General features: G+C 30.9%; 1 protein-coding gene across 3 annotated transcripts in view; it reads right to left on the reverse strand.

Annotated features, from left to right (window-relative positions):
• Positions 1–12389, reverse strand: part of LOC145331677 (uncharacterized) — a 39810-nt gene that overhangs the window by 20139 nt on the left and 7282 nt on the right. For all 3 annotated transcript variants that reach the window (XR_013883827.1, XR_013883828.1, XM_080176464.1), the window contains exons 7-27: positions 11963–12020; positions 10999–11099; positions 10534–10624; positions 10355–10451; positions 9992–10259; positions 7649–8026; positions 5692–5785; positions 5221–5279; positions 4695–4824; positions 4333–4500; positions 3574–3630; positions 3282–3301; positions 3022–3082; positions 2821–2890; positions 1867–2075; positions 1665–1762; positions 1433–1592; positions 1204–1350; positions 972–1088; positions 705–809; positions 151–266 (exon numbers count right to left, since the gene is read on the reverse strand). Coding sequence is in view for 1 of the 3 variants with exons in the window: in XM_080176464.1 (XP_080032590.1) it covers positions 151–266; positions 705–809; positions 972–1088; positions 1204–1350; positions 1433–1592; positions 1665–1762; positions 1867–2075; positions 2821–2890; positions 3022–3082; positions 3282–3301; positions 3574–3630; positions 4333–4500; positions 4695–4824; positions 5221–5279; positions 5692–5785; positions 7649–8026; positions 9992–10259; positions 10355–10451; positions 10534–10624; positions 10999–11099; positions 11963–12020 (2604 nt within the window). In the remaining 2 variants the exon portion in view is untranslated. The remainder of the gene's footprint in view (positions 1–150; positions 267–704; positions 810–971; positions 1089–1203; positions 1351–1432; positions 1593–1664; positions 1763–1866; positions 2076–2820; positions 2891–3021; positions 3083–3281; positions 3302–3573; positions 3631–4332; positions 4501–4694; positions 4825–5220; positions 5280–5691; positions 5786–7648; positions 8027–9991; positions 10260–10354; positions 10452–10533; positions 10625–10998; positions 11100–11962; positions 12021–12389) is intronic.

Below are 12389 nucleotides of genomic sequence, written 5' to 3' on the forward strand. Positions count from 1 at the left end.
ATTAAGACAAAACGGGCTTACTTTAAAGTATTATAGCGATCTGCTAAACATTAATACTTATATCTCGGTAATTGAATTACAGATTTACTGACGGGTAGACGATTGGACAAAGTAAATTATAGAAGTGGCTTTGCTGCTAAGAAATGTTACCTTTCTGGAACTGGGGTACCACCCACAGGAAAGGGGCATGGCAGGGTCTTCCAGATGCTTGTAGCAAAGTACTGGACTTGTCCTGTACTGTTCAACATTACACAGTGCATGGTAACCTTTATTTTAAATTTGTCAGGTTGATTTTTTTGCTCTCATTAATGAAAGGTAAAGATATAATTTAAGTATTATAATCCTAAAACAAAAATATTGAGGACAATTTATTGTAATCCTAATAATAAAGTAGAAGGATCTCTATGTGTCTGTCTGAATGAGCCGTAGGATCTTGTTAATAGTTCGTCTTTACAGGGTAGCTTCTCATAGGTCCTAATAAGGCTTATAACTATTTAGGGGGAGGTTACCACCACACTCACAAGATAAATCGCCCCACCCCCCAAAAAAAAATTCAGTTTAGTTCAGGTCAAATATATATCTTATCATTTCTCCAAAGATACGGTGATAAATTATACTTCCCTAATACTTTTAAATTTAGTTACTTATTTGTCATTTTCCTCTCCCTTCCTGAAATCAAATTGAAGTTACAAAACCTTTAATACCTGTGTTCCAACTGGCAAAATGGAGGATACAAAAACTGATGGGTCTGTAGCTCTCTTAGAAGTTGATAACCATACATCTGACAGTTTGAACAATGCCTTCTTATCCTGAAAATATTTGATACTACAAAGAATACCTATATTAAAAATGAGATGGTTTACAATAATATTACTGTGTAGAATAGGTTTTTTTAATTATGAACAAAACTTTTACTTTTATATAATGGCTTTTCTTTAAAAATTTTTTTTTTACCAATAGGCAATAACTACCTGGCCAAAGCTGATGACACCAAAGGTTTTACTAATAACATATGTTACTTCACCCATAACATTATCATAGTACTCCTGCAGTTCACTGGGAGGCCTTCCCTCCAATACATTGTTCACCTGATAATTTAAAAGGTGCAAGTTACTTAAAACCTATCATGAAAAATATCAATATTACTGAAAATTTGTCAGACTTTGCTTCAGCCTGTAACCTATAATTAATAAGAATACAAACCTGGGCATAATAGTGCAATTGATCAGCAGTGGGAGGATAGAAGTTGAACTCAACAACTTTAGACTTGTTTTGAACCACATTCACAACCTGTTGAGCAATGTACTGCGCCTTTCTTCGACCACTCACCTTCTGGCCATATACAATAACCTGCAAAATATTGATACAAAGAATCTTAGTATGTTACCATTAAAAACTTTCTACATTTAGTATTTAATGTGAAAAAAATTACCAAGAAGCCTTCTCTGTAGAGTTCCTTGAACTTTTGATTTGGTGAAAGCAAACATTCTTTAGGATGGAAAACACATAACCAAGGTTCTTCTACCCCTTCAATATAACCTGCTTCTCCAAAGCAGAAACTCTTTACTCTCCCCATGACACCTTTCAACTTGCTGTAACAAAAAATAATAGTTAAAGAACAGTTTTAATTAGTAAAGTAGATACTAATTGTGAAGGTAAATTACCTTTTAGGATCTTCTATTTCTTTAGTTTTCCTTTCATCAGGTGGATCGATTGACTTAAACAGGTCCTTATCCAGACCGATTATACTTTTCTGTGTTTTCTAAAGAGATTAAACAGTTGAAATGTTGTGCACAAATTTTTCTATATAGGTAATAATTTGATTTTAAAAAACTAGGCTTCAGGGGATTAATAAGTAAATCTTACCCAAGTGAATATCTGGAGTTGAACATTGAGCTTCTTGATGAGCTCTTTGTTAAATAAATATGATGTTATTCCCCTTTCACTACAGAATGTTCCAGGTGAAGCTTCTAGTTCTAATCCTCTTGGAGCTCCATCTGGTATATTATTTTTATCCAGTGATACCACCAAAGCTTGCAAGGTTAATAAACTCTTAACCTTGGCTAAGTCAAGCCCTAAAAATGAATAATTAAAGGAACCATGCAAGAAATATACCGCTTTAACTGCTGAAAGACTGCCACGAGTAGACCAAATACCCGAATTTTGAAGCCTCCAGCTTCAAAAACAAAAAAAAGTTACTAGACATTTTAAAATCATATTTTTAGTACAATGGAAAGTTTTTCATTGCCAATAATAGAATTTTCATTATTAAAATTTGTAGCCTAGAAAGAAAATTATAAGATTATTTAAGGCAGAAACTTAGGATGCCAGTAACTGATAACATTTTTACAATAAAAACAATCTTCTTTATAGTGAGAATGTCAGCCTTTAGGATTTCCAGCCAATCAGAAGTCTGAGTCCGATCACAGCTGAGCATCTGTATTACTTACATTAGTTTAATTTTTTCTTGCTATTATTTTACGCTTTCAAACGCAATTTAAACCAAATTTTTAAAAGACATTTTGACTTTAAAAAGGGGTATTTTTATTGTAAAAACGTCACCAGTTACTGGCAGTCTAAGTTTCTGACAAAGATAAGCTTTTAATTTTGCTTCCAGACAACCTAATTTAATATTGAAATTTCCATCATAAGCATTGAAAATCTTTCAAAATTTTCATTGTAATAAAATAATCATTTTGAAATAATTTTGCTGGCTGGAATTCAACAGTTATAGCGGAGTATTTCTTGCAGAGTTCCTTTAAGGTTTAAAAGATAAAAAAATCTAAATTTATTCCATAAAAGTATAACAGAAATATATACCTTTAGTTTTAATGACACTTCTGCACACAATGTTAACAGACTGGCCTACTTTCAAAACTTCTTGTAAGGGCTGAAAATAATACGAAAAACTTTACATAAGTAATTATTTTACTGCCATGGTGTAAGCAGAGCTCAAGATTGTAAGTATTAATAGTTAGAGTTTAAAATGTAATTATCAATAAAATTATGTTAAATATTTACCATTTTTAAAAGATTGCCAGTATAGGACCAGACACAGTCTTTGTTAAAGAAACAATTGAATCTGAAATTAAAAAAAAAACATTTGCAATTATAAAAAAAATTCAAATCTACTAAATCAGATTTTTTATTTATCTATAATAAGGATTTTATAGTCTTAATTGGTACGGATGTAATAAATAAATGATTGGCAATTTAAAGCCTATTCAAAGTAATGTCATATTATTTTTGAAAAATCAGCATATTTAGTGAAAAGTAATTACCTTCCAGTTATTGAATTCTTCTACCAAAGGATGTGCAAATTTGCAAAGAGAAACATTTATGAAGAAAGGAAAGCAATGAGTAAATTAAAATTTGAAGAAAATAAAGATGCCAACAAAAATATCAGAATTAAATTATCTAAAACCCAGGCCTTTATCTAGATTTTTACTATCCATGAAAACTACACTGCCATAGACTACTTAAGTGTCAACACTTAAGTAATTCAAGAAACAAAAACCCAATATGTATCTTTAAAAGTTTTTAAAATATAGATATTTCTGCACATCCTTTTACCCTATTTTTGGCTTGAAGCTCAATTATGCCCCAGTTTTCATCAATGATTTCATCAACCTAGATATTCATATTAATATTACACTATAACTCAGAAAAAGAAGCCATAAATTAAGAATTATCCAACCAATCATAAACCGAGTAGATTAGCTTATTACAGGGTGCACATGGGTCATTAGTTTTAGCTACATATTTGGTATGAAATTGGATTATAAAATTCCAGGTTAATAAGCACACACAATATGACTTAAAGAGTTAAGACTCTAAGGGCTAGGTGTCGCTTCGGGTACTAGACCTCCATGCACCTTGAAACATACATGCAATACTTATGATTGCGTTGTAAAGCGTCCATTCATTCAACAGACAACCAATCTCTGAGATGCACGACCTTTGTCTGAGAAGTCCCAACTGTGCATGGTAGCAAGTTGCGCCTGTTTTGGGCCAAGGCATTCCCCCCACTCTAGCTATTTAAGTCGCGCATCTGACATAGTAGCGGTGGGAACCATTTTTAACATCTTTAGTTATGACACGGTGTTGGAACGAGATTCGAACCTATCACCTTCCCGACGACGAGCGGATGCGCTACGTGTTGAGCCATGATCGCGGGTCTCACACACACAATATAACTTAGCATTTCCATTCAAGATTCTTGTGAATGAATAATTTGTTAAGAATTTCTATACTTTGCTACTCGTAGATGTAATCATCCATGCAACTGTGTAATATTTGGTATACATCACTTTTAGAGTTTTCAATGATTACCTTAGCTGTCCAAGTTTCATTTGAGGTAGGTTTAATACCATCAAAAGTTAAAGGTTCATATTTGAAGAGAGAAAAAGTACTTCTGAAATACTCCAACTGTTGTTCTAGTTCAGAAAACTTGTAGCCACACTCAGGCTCAACAGCTATGGCTGGCCAAACCACAATTGCCTGAATAGTTTTACTGCATCTACAATCTACATGATAGGGTAGTGTTTAAGAGTGTAATTTATAAAAGACTTATGCATTACAAAATAGTTTAACTAGCCTTAACTAAGGTGGTTTGAATATGTAGCATCACATTAGTTTAAAGCAAAGTTGAATTTATTTGATTTTTATAATCAGATAAAAAATATATAATTTACCTGATATGGAAAAACATCCCCAGACAGCTTTCTTGCATTTAGTGCAACACCTGTTCCCATAGGAAGAAGTTTATCTATTGGATCATTTCCAGTTTTCTTGGTACAAGTTATTGTATTCTCATTTAGATTCCTAAATTGTAATATATTTTCATGGTAAAAGTTTTTCTTAATGAAGGTAATAATAGTAATTACAGGAAGGAAATCAATCAATCAATCAATCAAGGAAGGAAATCATTGGACTTTAGTATGATTTTAAAGTCATTGATTATTGTTTCATTTAAAAAATCTGAATTAAAAAGATGAGCTTTTCATTCCTAGTAAGACATTAGTAAATTTAAAAATCTATTTCTGTGCAATCAATATTTAAGGTAATGCAAATTTAAAACCATAATGTATTATACAGTTTCATACTAGTTTTAGCCTGATTTACTTTATAAGTTCAATCAGACAGAGAACCTAAATTGGATGATAAATGCATATATTTTTAGTAGAAGATAATCTCAACCACAAACAAAAAATATCTAACCTCCTGCTGACCCAAAGATTAGCCTTGTTGAGAATAACTAATCCATCTTTGCAGGCACCCTGAAAATTTTTGATAGGTTTAAGGAATAAAAGAAAATAAAATAGATATAAAACATAATGAAGTTCCTAATATAAATAATATAATTCTCTCTATCCACATAAAAAGACAAAACTGATAAAGACAAAATGTAGAATATTTTCAGTTAGAGGAATTATAACAAACAGCTAAATCTGTAAATCTTGAAGCATATTTTCCCTGACAGTTTTATTAGTGAATAAATGATAAACAGCTATGAGTTTTTAAGTTAGGGCTAATTTTACATTATGTCTTGAGGCAAATATGATAGTGTTTACTTTAAGTAGATTCTGTCAGACACAACATATAAATTTGTAGAATAGCTTCAATACTGTAGAGGTTGTAAACTTTTTCTTCTTAATGGGCAATCAAATCTTGGTTTAATTCATTTCATACCTTAGAAGTAATCTGTAAGATAGCATGTATGTCATCAATATATCCAACTGCAGTTGCAAACACTTTTGATAACAACTCCATATCAGCAGGTGCACTAAAGATTTAAAAATTTCATTAACTCACTTTAAACAATAAATTTTGGCTTATGGATGTTGTCATTCTTGTCAAATTTATATAGTGTATGACCTTTGAAAGGCACTAAAACTACTAACCAGGAAAGTAATGGGATTCATGACCTTTAAAGGGCGAATATAGGTTCGATATGATATGAGCTTATATCAAAGGTGCCATTACATACTTTTAGAATATCTATTCCAAATTTAAAAATTCAAAAAAATCCTTAAGTAGATTTTGCAATTTTCTGTTTCAATTGAACATATAATAAATGAGATTGCCGACAAAATCTTTTATTTTAGCCCTTTACAAGACTTTTTTTTGACTATTTTGCTTAAAGGAAGCCTGCAAGAAATACCACGCTTTAACTGCTGAAAGACTGCCACAAGTAGACCAAATACCTCAAATTTGAAGCCTTCAGCTTCTATAACAAAAAAGTTCTAGGCATTTTAAAATGACATTTTATGTACAATGGAAATTTTGAAAGAATTGCAATGCTCATGTTGAAAACTTTGAAATTAAACTTCATGGCCTAGAAACAAAATTATAAGCTTATTTTTGTCAAAAATTTAGGTTTCCAGTAACTAATTATATTTTTACAATAAAAATACCCATTTTTATAGTCAAAATCATTAAAAAAAAATTAAGTTTTACTTGCGTTGTACCGAATGTACTGTAGCCAATCAGAAGGCTGAATCAGCTTAACAACCAATCACAGCTAAGCTTGTATTAGTTTACCCCTTTGTTTCCGCTATGATTTTCGTTTAAAAATGCAATTTAAATCGAATTTTTTCATAGATTTTCACTATGAAATGTGGTGTTTTTATTGTAAAAATATAATTAGTTACATGCAATCTAAGTTTCTGACAAAGATAAGGTTATAATTTTGTGTCTAGGCGACGTAATTTAATATTGTTTTTTTCTTTTATGAGCATTGGAAATCTTTCAACAATTTCATTGTACATAAAATGCTATTTTGAAATGCCTAGAACTTTTTTGTTATTGAAGCTGAAGGCTTTAAATTTGGGGTATTGGGTCTTCTTGTGGCAGTCTTTCAGCAGTTAAAGCGTGTTATTTCTTGCAGGCGTCCTTTAAGTTTGATTGACTATTACATTGGCATGCACCTTAAAAGATAATTTAAATGTTTATTATTTTAGATTATATACTAGTTTATTTAATTTTTTAAAAAGCATAAAAATAATTTGCGTAGAAGGGTGTCAGGAGTATTGACAGGGTAAATAATATGTCTTAAAGTTTATTTTCTGTACAGAGATCTTTGATTAATTCATGATGATATAAACAACCCTTGTGTATGCATTTTCAACACACACACACATGGCCACAAAAAAACAGGGATTTGAAATCATTCTTCCTCCAAGAAAATTTTATCGATTATTTTTTTTTACTTTTTACATTATTTGATGTTTTTTTTAACTTTTAAATAATTTACTTTATGAAGGTAGAAGGAGTGTGTATTTACCCCTGATTAATTGGTTTCCACGTTATTACGACTATCATTTAACGAAAGCTTTTTAATTCAACCTTGCCACGAAGCCTTGTGTGATGCTAGGGTGTTTGAGTTCTTAGGGAACCACACTAATTACAACATATTTTCTTCGAGATTGACGGGTTTTAAGCTATAAACAGACTTATACAATTGAATATGTCAATATTTTTAAGTTATTTATAATCTATGGAATTGCACCTTTGATATAAGCTCATATCATATCGAACCTATATTTGCCCTTTAAGTGCCAATTCTCTAAGTTTAAATAATGGACAGAATAAAACTTCATGAGTAGAGATGCTTTGCTGCTCAAATAGAAAACTGAAAAAATAATACCTGTCTCTCTGATTTCTGTAAGGTTGATTTTGTTCTTTCTCTGAAACAATTGTAGGCGAATTATCTCTTGTTATAGGTCGGTTTCTATTAGAGTCCCTCTCATCTCTAGGGTCACACCTTTGCCTCTCAGAATATTTATCAACATGCTGATAATGATCTTTATCCCTTTCACCTCTAGAAGATTTATGGTGCCTGTCATCATTTTCATGGTAATTTCTTTTTTCCTGATTATGATGTCTGTCACTGTGGTCATCTTTATGCTTCAGTAAACTACTGCTTGGTCGAGAACCATCTCTCCTCCAAGGTTTCATGTGCACTGAAAGATCCAGTGAAGCAGATCTTGATCTTTGATGCCTATCTGGGCTTCTGTGTTCTGATCTGAAAAAAATTTTAATCTGATTTCTTCATCTGTGAACTAAATATTAAATGCAGTTACTTCAACTGAACTTAGTTGAATAAAGGGAAATAATCCTAAATGTGATAAATTATAGAAATTACTAGGGTTGGCAATCCACCTAATTTTTTGGTCAGGTTTGGATACTTAAAAAAATCTGCCAAAAACAAGAGCGGATTAATCCATGGATTGCGAATTCTTGTTTATTTAGTAGATTGCCTAATCTAGCAATATTTTAAAGGTATCTTTGAAAAAGAAAAATTCTAGCCCATACAGTGGCTATTTTCTAACCCTTACTTAACCTAACCTTAAGTGACGAACCGGGTTTTAAAACCCAGTTCCACCCAGTTCCAGAAAATGTTAAAAAAAAGCAGTTTCCAGTCTTCAAATTGCATCATTCTCAGTATGAATCCCCCCTCTACTACCCTGGTTTTCATTTCCCCCTGGAGCAGGCGGTTTTGCTTACTTCCATTTGCCGGTATAGCTCAACAAAATTTGAAAACCACGAAAATTTTGGTGAATTCAAAATACCCCTTCTAACTTTTTTGTTTTTTTAGTAAAGTTGCTGATTTTTTTTTGTGAAATCTAATGTTTATTGACAAGTACATCTATTTGTGAAATCATTTTATTAAAATCATTATTTCTTATATGATTTTTTTATCGTTTTTTTACACCCTATTATGACCCGGTTCGGCATGGCCATAAATACCCGGCAGTTTTAAAACCCGGCTCGGCTTTGGTTTTATTACCCGGTTTTAACTTTTCAACCATTAAATATTTGTTTATGATTTATTATTCTTGAGCCAACCTAATAAGTATACCCTAGTAATCTCTATATGTGTCCTCCAATATTTTTATGCTCTTTTTCTGATATTTATCACCCAATTTTTATATGTTTTTTTTGTAGTGTGTGTGTTTTAAAACTTCGACAAACGGGCTTTTTTAACCGAAAAGGGTGGTACCTATAGCCAAAACACTAAATGTGATATAAATCGCTTCGTATATTTTTAGAAAAAAACAGGTTTTAATGCCGGCAGAAACCACCCAAAACGGGTCTCAATGCCTGTTGGGCATTTATGGCCATGTCGAACCGTTTTTTTTTGCAACTTTCCTGTGCATGCCACTAGAGCAAAACAAAAAAATTGGAATTCCGTTTTGACCATTATAAAGCTTCCCTGAGATTTTCAGCTTGATCGGCCTATAAAAGTGGTGCTCGGCACTAATGGGTTAAATAACCATGAAAAGCTACTGAAAATGAAAAACATGAAACTTTATTGCTTCCACCATTTTACTAAAAATTAGCTTTCAGAATCTGCAATTTCAATTGCATATTGTGGATTCAGATTCTGGGTTTAAAATTGGTAAAAAAAAAATTGGCGGATTTGAATTAAATTTAATCAGCTGTGAACACTTAAATAGGTGTAATTACTATATGGACTTACAATCCATTTGTAGCTGATAATGTTTAAAAGGGAAAATTAATACACTTAAATCTCCTTCATTAATTGCCTTGTTTATAGATGTGACAAGAATGAAAACATCAATCAAAGTAAAGCTCTAAAATTGGGTAGTAGGACAAACATAAATGCAAGTCTAAATTCAATTTTAAATAATATTGTGTAAATACAGGATACTGTTTAAGGACATACTTATTTTTAGGATTAAATACTGTTCTTAAAATATTCTACATTGTTCTAAAATTTATAATAGGATAATCATCATAAAATAAGGAAAAAACATTGTGGTAATAACACTGGTTATGTTTGTGCAGATAAACTTATATTAGCATGGCAATGTTATTAAGAGTGGAGAGAGAGAATTGATGAAATAGTTAATTAAAATTTAATAAAGGAAAGTTAATAAACATTGCACCTTAAATACTTTTCATACATCATGACGTTTGTGTGAACATAATTTACCTATAGAGTAGCTACTAAATCAAACTTTACCTTTTACTCCTTTTAGACTTATGAGACTTGTCAGGTGAATATTCAGGTGAGTATCTTTTTTGCTTCTTAGTAGATTTATCTCTAGATCTTGATCTCTTGGAATCTGTAACTCTTGACCTATTGTCTTCATTGTCAGCTGCTTTATCCCTTGATTCTATTTCCTGTATTTTCTTTCTGAGTTTAGCTTTAGAATCTTTCTCATCATCACTACTTAAAATAACTTCTTCCACATCAGGATCTATTTCTTCTTTCAGTGAGTTTAAAAATCCTAAGAAATATATCTTAATGCTCTTGTTAAGTTTATTGGTTTAAATATATAAGAAAAAAAAGGTGTTTTAAAGATTAAATGCAATAAAGTAATACCTTTGTCAGAGTCTGATTTACTGTCAGCTAGCTCTTTGGAAAAAATTCTGCGAAGAACTCCACGCATCTCTGGTGTTCGCAAGAAATCAATATTGGACTGAAAGCATTAAACAATATCAGTTAATTTTATGTTTAACTTATAAAAACAAACCATTTATTAAGAGTATATTTAAACTTACCTTATTTTCAGTTCCTCTTTCCATTATCAATTTTAGAATACTTTCAGCAATTGTGTTGTCAGATTTTGATGAAGAACTTTCAGCTACAGGCCTTGGTGATAGTGAATAAAAAAATTAATGAAAAATTAAATATAATTTATCAAGCTATATATGTTTGATGGGTTAAGATTTCTCCATTAAATAAACTCATCTATGTCAAGTACCTTGAAGTCTGCATTAACACTTCCAAAGATATGCAATATTTATTTAGACAAGAGGTAATTCAGAGCTCTGTAATTGTTATCTCCACACTTAGCTTCGTATAGATCATGGATTTTAATATAACACTAGAATACTAACATGTTTGTAAACTACTCTCATTTTGCCAATATAAAATGATGTAATGCAAATAAATACAGTATTGTTAATCAGGAGTATTACAGAAATTTAATAAACATAATTCCATGCCTCAAGAAAATATCTTACTGGTTTATGGTAGTTTTCTGAACTAACAGACCAGCCTGATACTGACTTAACAATTCCTCTTTTTGCTTCTCTCTCTCCAAAAATGTTTGCCAATTAACACCCTGAATTTTAAAAATAATGTATTAAAAATGCATTAAAAATATAAAATGTTAGAAACAGTAATAAAGATAAAAAATTGTGGAATATTCAGTAAGCTTATACCAACTCAAAAAAAATTTAACTATGCAAGGCCATAGGAGTGTGTAAATGCAGGCTAATCCAAGAAAAAGTTTTTTTTTTGATACAGAGAATTAATTTGTGATCCCAGACAGTTACCATTACTAATAGAATGCTGGACTTAGTTTAAATTATAAACAGGTACAGGGAATTTTCATCAACAATTTATGCCATCTTGCTTGAATTACAGCTAAGAAATTCATGTTCCTTCATTTCATTTTTTACAGACAGGTGGTTGGATTTTTGAATTATAGAGTAGCTTTGATTCTAAATCTTGTATAAGAAGATTTGTTATTGCAATTTTTTATTATATAGGTAATGTAGTTTAAAATGCCCCTCCTCCCTACTGTGCAAAGGGATAGTTGCAAAAGTGCATATCAGAAAAATGATTTCAAGTGCATAAGTTACAATTATACCATCAAACATATTTAATTTTATATTACAATAAACAACAAAGACATCACTAAATTAGTCATTATGCTGTTTTTGTGAAAATTAGCTGGCTATAAAAATAACATATATAAGAAGAATATGATTTTCCACTCTTGATATTTTTTAAACTAAAATTGAAATTGTCCTATAAATGTAGTTTAATCCAATGAACAGGAAAAAATATGAAGTTCACTAAAATTAAGTTTCAATGCATTTCATTCAACCACCTCTTTACCTTTCAAAACCCTGCTGCTATTTATAGAAGTAAACGTTTAGCCAAATGTTTTCGTTAATTTCAAACTTATTTACTGTATACCTGAACTGGTATTGGAGGATATGAAGGGACAAAATCAGGATTACTATACTGCATATTCCTAAAATAAAAATAAAAAAAATAAATATGAATCATTTTGAATGCTGCATCTCAATATAAGTAAGATAACTTACAACAGAGCCTGCTTCATTGTTTCAAGATCTATGTCAGATCTATAAAGAAAATATGTCTATGGGTGAGCTCAAGTTTTCCAAACAATAAGTGTTTACAACTCATAGTGTTTAAATCATTTTGTAATAACTCTCATTTACTGCTTAGTTAAATCCAATAATACTATTTAATATGGACTAGATAAAGTTTTTAATTTTGTGTTCATATTGTAAATGTCATAAAGAATATAATTTAGACTATTTAGAAAAAGTATTAGCATATAATGTTGTATATTAGTCTTCTGTGGCAGCTACGGGAA

This window comes from Acartia tonsa, chromosome 11 (assembly GCF_053477335.1).
Source record: "Acartia tonsa isolate MP-2025a chromosome 11, ASM5347733v1, whole genome shotgun sequence".
In the NCBI taxonomy this organism is placed as follows: domain Eukaryota; kingdom Metazoa; phylum Arthropoda; class Copepoda; order Calanoida; family Acartiidae; genus Acartia; species Acartia tonsa.